Source organism: Wolffia australiana, chromosome 10, assembly GCF_029677425.1.
Source record: "Wolffia australiana isolate 7733 chromosome 10, ASM2967742v1".
NCBI classification, from domain to species: domain Eukaryota; kingdom Viridiplantae; phylum Streptophyta; class Magnoliopsida; order Alismatales; family Araceae; genus Wolffia; species Wolffia australiana.
Window position 1 is genome coordinate 16975001 of NC_135844.1, and position 12516 is coordinate 16987516.

The 12516-nt window shown below is 40.8% G+C and overlaps 2 protein-coding genes across 2 annotated transcripts in view; one reads left to right on the forward strand and one right to left on the reverse strand.

The window, feature by feature from the left end:
• Nucleotides 1–753, forward strand: part of MEE50 (ARM repeat superfamily protein) — a 2227-nt gene extending 1474 nt beyond the window's left edge. Inside the window, exons 2-3 of the mRNA XM_078582029.1 lie at nt 1–37; nt 355–753. The exon at nt 1–37 is cut by the window's left edge and continues 454 nt beyond it. Coding sequence (XP_078438155.1) covers nt 1–37; nt 355–681 — 364 coding nt within the window. The 3' untranslated portion in view covers nt 682–753. The remainder of the gene's footprint in view (nt 38–354) is intronic.
• Nucleotides 754–1983: 1230 nt separating this feature from the next.
• LOC144708577 (protein transport protein SEC23 C-like) lies at nt 1984–11589 on the reverse strand. Its single transcript, XM_078581972.1, has 13 exons — nt 10960–11589; nt 10477–10692; nt 9436–9609; nt 7281–7442; nt 6942–7084; nt 6601–6676; nt 6350–6525; nt 6165–6246; nt 4304–4381; nt 3663–3824; nt 3312–3575; nt 2301–2405; nt 1984–2233 (listed from the first exon to the last, which is right to left on the reverse strand). The coding sequence occupies exons 1-13, from the start codon at nt 11476–11478 to the stop codon at nt 2090–2092; spliced, it is 2301 nt and encodes a 766-aa protein (XP_078438098.1). The 5' UTR covers nt 11479–11589; the 3' UTR covers nt 1984–2089.
• Between the last annotated feature and the right edge of the window lie 927 nt (nt 11590–12516).

The following is a 12516-nucleotide window of genomic DNA, read 5'->3' on the forward strand; positions in this document are numbered from 1 at the left end:
ATCCATCCCTTCCCAGCCAAACACAACTCCTCCAAAGGTACTTTCATGTCTCAGTTTTTATTACCATGCCAGATACTAGACAGGCAGTGTAACTTTATAAGGTTTTGGGACTGATGGCGATCTGTCATCTGTTCCATGCCTTAGCTGGATAGAAAAATGGAACAAAAGCCCCATGCCTTCTTTTTCTGACCCAGTATGTTTCAGTTCTGTCATTAGGTGCCTGTGATTTACTCTAAGTTTACAACTGTCCTCCAGGATGAAACTGCAGACTCTATGATGGATTACTATCCGAGTCACCATTCTGTCCTTCCTAACTCTGTTACAGAATCTTACAACTCTGATAATTTCCTGCAGGTTTGTCCTTACAGAGGTTTCAGGCGGGACCTTGTAGCCGTAATTGGGAACTTGGCCCACCGTCGGCGACAAGTCCAGGACGAGGTACGAGAGCAGGAGGGGGTCATCTTGTTGTTGCAGCAGTGTGTGCTCGACGAGGATAATCCCTTCTTGAGGGAGTGGGGGTTGCTGGCAGTGAGCTACCTGCTTGAGGGAAATGCCGAAAACCAGAGGCTGGTGGCAGAGCTGCAGTTGCAGGCGCCGGTGGACTCGCCAGAGCTGGCTGAGCTCCAGCTTCGTGTCGACGTGGACAAGATCACTGGCAGAGTTAAGCTCGTCAACACATGACATTACCCACACATGTTGCTGGAATGAAGATTTTGGTGTTTATACCCCTGATCAAGGATACGTTATATCTTATGATCTTTTTTTGATACAACAAACAACTCAAGGAAATGGGAAATATAGTGCAGGGACGCGGACAAGACCGCACCGGAACCGGACCGAACTTCAGGTAAGGTTTAGGTCCATGTCAGAAAACCGGACTGGACCGGGACCATCAAACCCTAAACATAATGACCATAACTAGAACATTCATCTCAAGATTCTGACAGTTCATGTTCATGAGCTTAATATTCAAGGTCTGTTGGAAGGAATTTTCAAGCGTCTGTTTTCAAATCCTGGATTTCCAAAAAGTGCTTAGGGATCAAGAAGCGATTGGATGAAAGTTGATCATTATTACACTTATTTTTACCATGATTAATCGTTTCACTAAAACAGCATTGTGTCGGTCGACTTAAAGGATGGGGAATATGACCGATATGTCATGGTTCGGAGTGTAACGTTTTGGTGCTTCTGTTGAATACAAAGCAGTCGTTTTTTAGCGCTCTAATAATACGTCTACTCCCTTAGTGAGCTCTACTAACTTGGTTTGTTATGCCAAGAGAATATCTGGCCAAGATATGCAACTTAGGAGGGTATTAGGGTGTGATGAGGATTTGGATTGAGTCTTGGTTATCACTGAAAAAACCCAAGTTAAATAAATAATAAAACCCATCTAATTCGGTATGTTTTCAGTCTTTGTCCTCACATAATTAACAGTCTTTACTCTGATGTTCTCATTTACTTTATTACATGCCGGTAAACTACCCTCTTCTCTCCTTGAGCCCGATTTCAAACATGACTTTCAATGCCTCATCAGTGATTAGCATATCTTTACTCACATCAGACCAGATAAGGAACCTTGAATTTACAGTGCCAACTTATGCATGATGCCAATGACTGTCATGAAGAGACATGTCATCAGGTTCTTCAATAACTTAAGGGTACTCTTGATATCAGTTTTGTGTTTCAATGCGATGCCACCACGAATCCTGCCATTTATTCTGATACAGATTACAGTGGGTGCATTGAAGACTGAAGATCTGTTTTTGGCTATTGTGTCTTGGAGGCAACCTGGATCAGTACAGTTATATCACTGATATATTAAAAAACCACCTTGCTTATTCGACCGCATAGCAGGGCCGGTTGCAGATGCACTGCAATTATGCCGTTTTAAAAAAATTTCCTTACTGATAATTGCGTAAACAATCTCCCATGGAGAAGAAAGAGAAATGGTTGACATGTTAAGAGAAAAGAAACCACATGAAGAACAATAAATGAATCACACAACATTATATTAAAAATAAAATGCAGTTACATAAATAGCGGGGTAAATACTTACAAGGCATTGAGAAATTCATACAACTGGGCAAGTTTACTGGACGGAGAGCCGCTGCAAATGGTCCATGAAGACCTGGAAGCTCACATCATCTGTGAATAAGATGTCGCCCCCTGGCGGCGGTGGATTGTCCGAGTTGTACGTCGCCGAAGGGTTGAGTTTTGCCAAGAGGAACCGAGCCTGTGCCATTTAGTGTTTTTTAATAAGACAGTGAAGCAGGTTGATAGATTTGAGATGAGGATCTTACCTGTGAGCCGTATTGATCACAGATCACCAAGCGAGGGGCAGGAAATCTCTCTTTGATTATGGCCTCTGCGTCCTCATGAGGAGCTTTCAACAGTAGAGCAAAAACCTAGAGCGAGAAGCAGAGCTAATCAGCCCATGGCTACTGACACTCTTCTATTTGTTGACAAGCATGTTTATTCAGCGTTGAAAAGGGAAGATGTTGAAAATCAGGGTCGTTTATGTGATTTTTCTATAGGTTTTCCTTCTCCTATGTAAGGATACATAATTTAATATCCTTTGTAGAGGAACAAGATACCCAGCAGACTAAGTACATAAACAGCCTTATCTCAAACTATTTCAAGGACGAAAAGTAAAAACATATGAATTACACTGCCGGTTGCAAAACTAGAAACTGAATCAACTATCAAGAATGAATATTCAATGCTGACTCAATAAAACCATATGGCAAGTAATTTTATTACGTTCCGCCTACAGTTGAGCATATTTCCTATTTCTGGAATGAGATTCTACACACTAATTGAACAGTTACTTTTGTATTTGGTAAAATCCGTTCGGCTAGTAGTCCATTTACAAGCGAAGCCTTCAAGAGCTGATAACATATATTGTGTGTTATAGAGAAATCCCTGATAAACCGACCTGATAATGCAGAATAATTATAGATGGTTACTACTGCTGCAGTGATAGCTGAACACTAAAGTAAATACCAAGTCTTTAACTCATTGTCATCCAAAACTCATCATCCTCATCATCCCCATCATCATCATCCTCATCAACCTCAGCAACTTGAGTGATGCTCACAAATTTGTCATCTTCTTCATCCTCTAGGCTACCATTGGGCGCAAGATGATGACAAAATCATCATTCTCATCGTCATCTTAGCGAGGACAAATGACAGGGATGATGGTGACTCATCATCATCTTTGGTGATGGCAAATATTTTTTCCGACAATCCCTAGCATGAGACAATATAGAGAGAAAGAAGGGCTGAAGACAGGTGTCTTAAATCATTAACCTGGTGCTCCGGTTGATCTTGGTATCCAAAGTTTCGCCATTGGGCAATTGTTGACCCATGAAAAATAACCACGGTGAAGTAGGAATCCAGGAGCAAGAGCCTATCGGAGGCAATGGCAGCGACATCAAGCAGTGCAGGCTCAGGAGCAGAATTGAATGCATACGATAACAAGCTTGGTTGAATCATCACAACGGAATCCGCCACACTCTCCCTGTTCAACATCATCCTAAAATAGGCCGTCTCATCTGGGCTATTACCAAACACCTAGAAAAATTGGTAGAGCCATAAGATAATGCTCTTAATAGTAATAATAAAGGTTTTTACTCATGGGAAATAAACAACTGAAGGCACCTGAACAAATTGAGATCGGCGGAGGTGAAACATGAACTGAGGAAATATTGATAAACGAGGGGAAAGGCTGAAACTGGATGGGTTGTCCTTCTGAAAGTCCCCAAAGCGGGAACATAAGCGAATCAGTGACCTATCTAGCCATCTGACTGGGTCGAACTCTGCCTGCAAAATAAGAGACCCTTTCTTTAGCTGCCAAACAATTTTCTTTGAAGGTCCAACAAATGGTATTCTGAAATTAAAATAATATTTTAATTTAACAAAGTAGAGATTCCAAAAATTTGATCTCACAATAATAACCGAAATTAGCTTGATCAACTACAGAACTCAAGAAGAAAGATGATCTGAAACACAGTCACAAACAAAGATTCCCCGGAGAGAAAATTGGCGAAAAAGTTCCAAGGTTTTTTTCTTCAAGGACCCAAAAGCAAGTAGACATGTAACTATGCACAATTTTCATTTGAGAAAATGTTACTAGGATTTCATTTGGGTTCGACAATCATGGTGAGAAACCTAAAGGAAAAATTATTACAGGTCTCATAAATTCATGGAACAATTAACGCATTGCTCAGCTTCTAAAATGTCTCGCTGCAAAGCAACTCCCGTTTAGAACGAAATGTAAATTCTAAGACGAAAAAACAGACCTCAGTTTCCATCTTAAAAGAGACCAAGCGAGCCATAACCACTGCAGCAGTTTCTTGATCGAAACCAGTGACCAAGTCCTGAACAAAAACACAAAGGAAACATCACGATAGGAATTAAAATATATCAAAGGCAGTGGGACACCTAAAAACCAAATTGGCACAAGAATGATCTCGAGATCCTGAATATATATATGTAAGAAGAAAAACACTTCGTTTCCAAACAAAAATAAGAATGAGTGTTTTCCATAACCTTGATTTGAATCAAGCTTGTTTCCTAGAAATTATAAAGTAATAGATAAATCATCAAACATTGTTGTCTAGTAGAGAGATATCAGCTGAATAAGCAGAAATATCACTAAAATTTTATTAACACAATATAAATAAGTTTCGAAGGGTCAATCTCCGTCAGATGATTATCCCTCCAAGAGAATTTTTGAATCTCGTTTTTTCTCAAAATATACTTTGACGGAAAGTAAAAATGTGAACCTTGAGAATGTGATTTGAGTAAAGTGATACGATTCCTATAAAGGTTTACGAAAGAAGAAAACGTCAAGGACAGAAGAAATGGTCAAACGTCTGAGTAACTACCAGGTACTGCTGACCCGGCAGAGTAACTACCAGTTCTTGACTGGTAGTTTAGGAAAGGAATAAAGAGTACTATAAATAAAGAAGACGGGGGGAGAAAGGGGCATCTTCGGTTGGAGACTTCTTGGGGCTTATGCGATCTGTGAGGATGGGCTGTATGCGGCCAAGCTTCCGAGAAGGTTCGCATGCGCCAGAAGGACGAAGACGGGAGATTGGAGGGACATCTGCTTGAAAGATCCAGTAGAGCAACTTCCCTACTTGTAAGTCATTCATTCCCATTTCAAAATCCTGACTTCCCTACGTATCATAAAGTAACCAAAAAACTTGCTCAAAGACGACAATTAGCTTAACGAGTAATGGATCATAAAAGAATCATCATCATCTAGAGGCCAAGTTATCTCACTTCATTATCCCTTATCCTTTTATACCTGTAAAACATAATAGGTGCGCACCCATAACCACAAGGTCATTATAGTAAAAGAAGTCCGTGAAGTTAATAAGTCTTCTCGCATTCTGATAGAATCCCAACTTTTTTTAACACTAGAATCCTAACCATTATTGAGATGAGGAGATAAGTCAGATGAAGATCGAAGATATCATTACTCATAAATACGATGGACAGAGCCGGAGAGGTCCCACCGACTCCTCCTGTCAGCCGACTTCAGTTGAATCCCAGTGCCCTTGAGACTCTCCTATCATCTAGCCCTGATAAGAAATTATGCTCCCATCTGATTTCAATCTATCATTCTTATTACTGGACCCTGAACTCTTAAATTAATTAATTACTAGGGTCATATCGATTCTATATAGAGGTTTTCTGAAACTGAGAGCATGGCGCGATAAGAGATCAATACGCATAGGTTTCATGGAGCCAAGGTTCGACATGTCCAGATGACGTTGATATGGGCTATTATCAGCAACATTGATGACTGGCTGATGATTTGCCAATGATTTGGTCATCATCAAAGACCACCCTGGAAACCGTCAAGAACCTCGTCGTCAACAAGGGTAGATGAGGTTGAAAATGACGTTGATGGGTGCTGAACTCTACATGCTGAACTGCATACGGAATAATACATTGTTGCAAGAACATGGAAAAAACCAACAAGATAGACGACTCTGGAACAAATTAAACTACCTCTCTCATACAAAGTCAAATAATAACCCCCTCTCCTTCCGTGAACATTCCTCAAATTAGAAAAAATGATTTACACAAGAAAAACAGCAACAGAACTTTCATTATGTACAGCATCGTGAGCATTTAGCTAATCCTTGCCTGTAAACAACCGGGCCCAGCAACCCATCTTCTTGAAAGTGTTGTAACGCGAAGTCTCATTTGACCGTCAGCATGTTGATAGCTGCAGGGTAGACGTACACAGTCTCTCAGCCAAACTCTGATTAAGTAACACAAAATTTTCAAACATCCAGAAGCAAGGGAAGAACTCCATCCTTGTCACATACTATGTCAGAAACTGGAAGTAAAACTGGTTGCTCGTTGGTTGAGCAATAGCATCATCTCCCTCTTTTTTTGAGATCTCAAAAACTATACACAGAGAAGTTTTCTTGTCAAGACCACACATTTTCCAGGCACTCGTGCCTCCTTGTCCGACTGATGTTTCTGAGCATAGAGGGCCTTTCTACGGAAATCCAAACAAAAACAATTAGGCAAAGTAAGGTCACACTCTTAATGGCAGAATGATTCTCTTAGGTACCTTCTCAAGAGAGGCGCAAGGGCCAATGATGCCCTGAATCTTTACATCCTTGGAGCAGCTTACCTCAAAGACACCACTGCATATGATACCAAGAACAAATGAAATCTGTGAAATTCCAAAATCGAGCACATTGGCCTGATCAACCTTTTCCCTGATGTGATTAAGATGATATGAAGGGCACACAAGGAATGACTTCATGGAACATTAAGTATGAAAATATTGAAAATACGAGTTCTGAATAAATAGCCATGCATCAGAATTATTTTTTGACAAAAAAAATCAGATGGTAAGAAAAGAAATATTAGCAGAATGAACTTTGGGGCATACAGACAATCACTCACCTGAATGACAGACCAAGATCAAAATCACTTGACTGGAAAACACGTCTGAAGGAATCTTTGAAAACACTGTGGCCAAAACTTTCTGCGAGCACGACAATTCCCCCTGTCCTCTCGACTGCAACTTTAAGCTCCGCTAAACCAACCTAAGACGTGAGAGGTCCATCATCGGCAAAACCATCAGTCATGAGTTCTATGTTGAAGACGATCATTTGCATCAAGATCCAGCCAGTATGTCAACAAAGCTATTTTGGGAGAAGCATTCTTTTTGAAACATTAAAAAAGACAATAACCTCGGAAAATAATGAGGTATACAAATGAAGGCCGGCAAGTTTAAATTACCTGGTCAAGTGCACAAGCAAATAAGTCTAACACATGCCCTTGATGTACAAGTTGCTTTGACAACCCCTCATAAAACTTAACAGCTTTATCATTTAACGTTGCAGCACCCTTATCTAGGTCCTTGTGAGAACGGATCGGTTCTGATAATGGCTTCGTGACAATCTAAAATTAGAAATCAAAGAACCAGATAGATATCAAAAACTAGAAACAAAGAAAGGGTTAATGTTGAAAACAGATTCAAGAACAAGTAATTGACCAATCAAAATCTCAACATCAAATATTTATAACACCATAAAAATTCATGCAACATAAAAGTGAAAGGAGTATAAAAATCTGCAAATGTTTACAAACTTAAAATAAGGCGTGTGGTCAAATAGCAAAGCAATTAAAGAAATTATAAGAAAAACAATCCTGCAAGTACCACTAAAAAAACTTTTTTTTTACTGTTAGTCTTGAACTTTATCTGAAAGCCTTTCGGGGAGTAAAATAAGTAGTCAAATATTTCTGCCAACTCAGATCAACCCAAAAGATATAAACAGAAAAGTTAAATATGTGAATCACTTGCGTACGAAGAAAGACGGAATCTCAGAATTTAGAGATATACTCCATCAGAAAACTTAGTATTTAAAGGTCATGCGAACAAGCTTGGCTAAGAGCCTCTTCATCACTCAAGTTTACCACAAAGACTTTATTTACACTAATACAACCATATTTTCTCTTGGTTCTCAAGTTTTCTCTAGCTGTTGCTCACCCGAATATTACCTTTAGGGTATTGTTGAATTTGGTTTGTATAAACCCAAGACAATAAGGTTATTAGAACTTTCATCTAAATAATAACCAGTAAGTGAATGATGGTCTCAGGGAGCTTTTGTGAATTTCCGTTGAATACTTGAGGCAGATCATGTAAGCTTTCAAAAAGTTTCTTTTAGGATGTTTGCTTAGTCAGTCTAAAGATCGGGTAAACAATCTTCACGCCAACTAAATGGCGGATCCTAGAATCTCTTGCAGCATGCACCAGGTGCCTTCTGTTATACCACTCAAGGATGAGAAACTTTTACAAGCACCCTGATTCCTGCAGCTACTGGGGGGAAAAAGCAAGCTACAATGTCCACAAAACATCCCAATTCTGTCAGGATACTCTGTCTTTATTTACCCCTTAAAAGTAGTGCCCAGGTGAGCTAATCAGAAGGTGTTCGGACACAAATCTTGAGCAGGGTTCTGGCAGATAAGAACCCCTAAATCACACACCTGCTGTTGAGAAGGGAAAGTTGTATGTGAACAATGGAAGACCGTCATTTCCCCATCCAGTGGTGATTCAGCCATTGATTTCTAGGAAAACTAAAGAAGGGAATTAAAGTTGAAGCATTTCTTCTTCACTTGCTGACAGCAAGCTGAGGAAAAGGTGCCCAAAGAAGTTTCTCCAAGTAATATTATGCACTTCGTAAAGGATTCACTTCGTAAAGGATTGTTTCATACTCTAACCTGGCAGAGGATATTTATTCTTCTTTCTCCAACATTTAGATCCAGATAATTAAAAGGAATATCAGAAAAACGACAGCAACTGTTGACTAAATAAGCAGTCTAAAATTCGTAGTCTCTAAATGATATGCATAAAAATAAGGTTGACGCACTTCAATTGAATGAAATTACCAGTCTTTGAATTCTAGAACATGAAATATTTCTAGCCTAATTCTCTACCAAGGCCTAAATGTCTTAGAAACCTTTTGCATAATTACCAGGATCTCCATAGCACTTTATCCCAACGAATAGTACACAATTCATCAACCAAAAATGGCATGCATAAAATTCAGGTTCAGCCATTGCAATTGAGCAAAGTGATCAGTCATTTTTTGAATAAGAAGAAGAAAGAAGAAGATAAGGAAGACCACCCGGAACAGTGGTCAACCTGAAAAGTGATCAGTCTTTGAATTCTAAAACACGTCATATTTGACACAGAATGGACTATAAATATTTCAAAGTGATACTTAAAGATTATAAATTAGATCATTTTTCTGTTTTCATTAATTAAGGGGTTCTAATTTTTATCTTAAAAGTGTATTTTATTTCATTCAAATACAAGTGTATTTGGTAGCATCCTGAAATAAACAAAAAGGAAACGAAGACAATTTTATTTTATTCAAATAATGAAACTCACAGCTCCCAATCCCTCAGTAGATGGCCCACCAAGAAAGGCCATGATTCTTGCTCCTGAACCAGGCACGCAGATCCCTAAAAGAGAGGCCGCCAAACTAAGAGCTGTGCCAGTACACCTTGATGAACGCTGGCCAGTCGGGACTGGCCAAGGATCTTTCTGAAGTTCTTCCAGGACCTAGAGTAGAGTCAACATGGAATTTCCTCAAAACGGGTAGACTGATCATTAAAAAAAATAAGGGATAAAAACATAAAAGCGAAGCGTAAAATGCGTAAAAAGTTGCAAATTCCATTTTGTAGTACAAAAAGAAACTACACAGAATTGATTTCCACAAGTAAAAGCAAAAAATCAAACATCGTCTGAAGTAGGACATCATTCAAAAATAAAGAGTATTTCTGCATATAAGTGAAGCAAAGTAACAGTGAGTTATGCCAGAACAGTGTGCAGATAGTTTCTGTGTCATCCAATGATTTAAAGAAAATCCAACAAATGTCATGGAAAAATATGCAACAAAGCTGCATTATTTTCAACCGGAAGTAATCAATGTCTCTTTCTTCAAAAAAAAAAGAGGTAATCAATATCTCTTTACGTACAGTAATTCACAAACAGGGGTTACGAGAAACATATATGCTTCTTAGAGATTATCACATGTACCAATTGAGCTATCATTTAAAATCTATGGGGGGCTTCTCAATGCCCTAGAAAATAATGGAGAAAACGTATTGATTTAGGAAAGAATCCAAAACCTAGGAAGAAATCATGACTTGCTGAAATATTTTACTAAAGATCAACAAAATTTTCGACACCAACTTCACAACCCAGTGGAAGCAAGAAACTGTAGACATTCTAACACCTAAAAAGCCCCAAGATTTTGGGTCGGCCTTGAAAGCTGCAGAGAGAGGTAAGAGAATGCCAAGAAGCTATACAGGATAGCCGAAGTTTCTCATTGATACATCGCGCCAAATTTGAACAGAACCGAGAACGAAGAAAACGGGCACCCGGATAGCCCTTACAATCCTTTAAAATAAAAAATTTTAGACTCACAGAATTCAGGATGAACTCGCAGTCGGAGGCTGGCACCAGAAACCGTGCAATACTGTTAGCTGAGAGCCCGTCCCTTGCTCCGGCTATCACTCCCATCGTGGGTCTCGTCCTCTGCGAGAGAAAGCCCATCTGCTCTAATATTTGCTCCTTGGTCACCTCCTTTGTCCCCTTGAACACATACACCTTGGGCATGTGATTAAAACCCAGTTCATGAACCTGGAAAAAAAATTTAAAAGAAGTAAAATTATCGCTCAATTTATCTAACAGACAAGAATTTACACTATTTGGATTCTTGTAAGATAAACATATGACTCCGTATTGGAACGTTTTCTACAAAATAAATGCTGAATTCCATTCTTTTGCAGTAGGCTTTCTGTTTAAAAATTAATCTTCGTCAAAAACTTACAGCAGCTTGCCAAACAAATGCCGAACAAAAAATTAAGATGCAATCTGCCATTATCAAAGAGGAAGGGAGAGAAAAACCTGAACGTAAGATCCAAAAGTGATGAAACCAACAAGGGCACCCTCGGGGAGAAGTTCCACGGCCTGGGACAGCGCGGACTTGAGAAATCCCACCTCCTCCTCGATCATGCAGGTGTCAACCACGAACAGATACACGGGCGGCAGGGCAGGAACAGAGCCCTCTGCCGCGGACTGATACTCGATGGTCGTGTACTGCCGAAAGAGCTCAGCAGGGAGGTTGTCTTCGGAAATTGAGGCGTAATGATGGGGGAAGTGATTTCGCTGGTAGCAGAAGGGGCAGATCCAGATTTTGGTGGCGTAATCAACAACAGCGAACGGATTAAGAACAGAGCGGCAGATGCGACAGCGGAGAGGCGAGTACGGAAGCAGAGGCGAGGAAGAATCTAGCAGAGGCTTCAGAGGTGTATATATGGCGGCAGGCGGGATGACGCAGGCGGTGGCCTCCTGCTTCGTCCCGGGGACGACGTTCCACGTCATCCGGACGCCGTCTTGCACCTCGAGCTCTGCAAATTCCGCCATTCTTCCTCTCCGAGCGTAAAATTTCGACGCAGATCGATCCCCCGACCTTCCCTTTCCCCCTTGCGAGAATACGAACACGAATGAAAGGAAGGCTTCTCCGTTCCGACTGTTTATAGCCGGGCGGTTTTATTCACAGTAAAACCGGGCCGACCAGGGCCTGAACCGTCCCGGCCCAGTTTCCCAGAAGCGCCACTTGCCATGTCATAAACGCGGGCCCACCTCTGTTTTCTTCATCTGCTGACGTGGCAAGCAGTGAGCGGGCCCACCGCTTACCACGTCAGCAGTCGTCGGCTTATGAGAAAGACGGCATTGACGGATGACGGAGATGGCTTCGTCCACAAAGCCATCGATTGCCATTGACATAAAGATTATTATGTGTATTTTATTGGTCAATTTTGTCTAAAATGTAGAGTTTTATACAAATATCATGGAAATTTGTAGAAGAATGACAAGTTGCTCCCAGAGGAAGAGAGAAGTAGTGACGGGCAATACTAGCAGTGGCGGGTGATGTCCTTCCGACGAGCAAGATGTTCTCTAAGACGAGGACGGTCAACTTTGTGTCAATGTTGATGTCGACCTGATCGATGACAAATTTTAGGTACTCTGCAGAAGGACTACGTTGACGTCAATGCCTGTCGTCGACGACATCATTGTTTTGATTTCGGCATCACACATCGTCGTCATCCGGATGTGCCAATCCCTACTTTCATCAAATATAAGGCCTCAGATTTGACATATATATAGTTCCGGATCATCCGGGACGTGGATGATGGACGGGACGGGACAAAGATCGTCCCATCCGACGTCTGGAATCAGTGCAGGGACGTGGACGGGACAGTTTTTTCGTCCGAAACCTCCGGACGGGACGAATTACCGTCCCGGTTTTCGTCCAACCTCGCGGACAGGACGATTTTTTCGCCCTAGAACAAAAAACCGTCTCATCCGCGTCCCTGCACTAATATTGTTCCGGATCATACGGGATGTGGACGATGGACGAAGACCGTCCCATCCAACGTCCGGAATCAGTGCCGGGACATG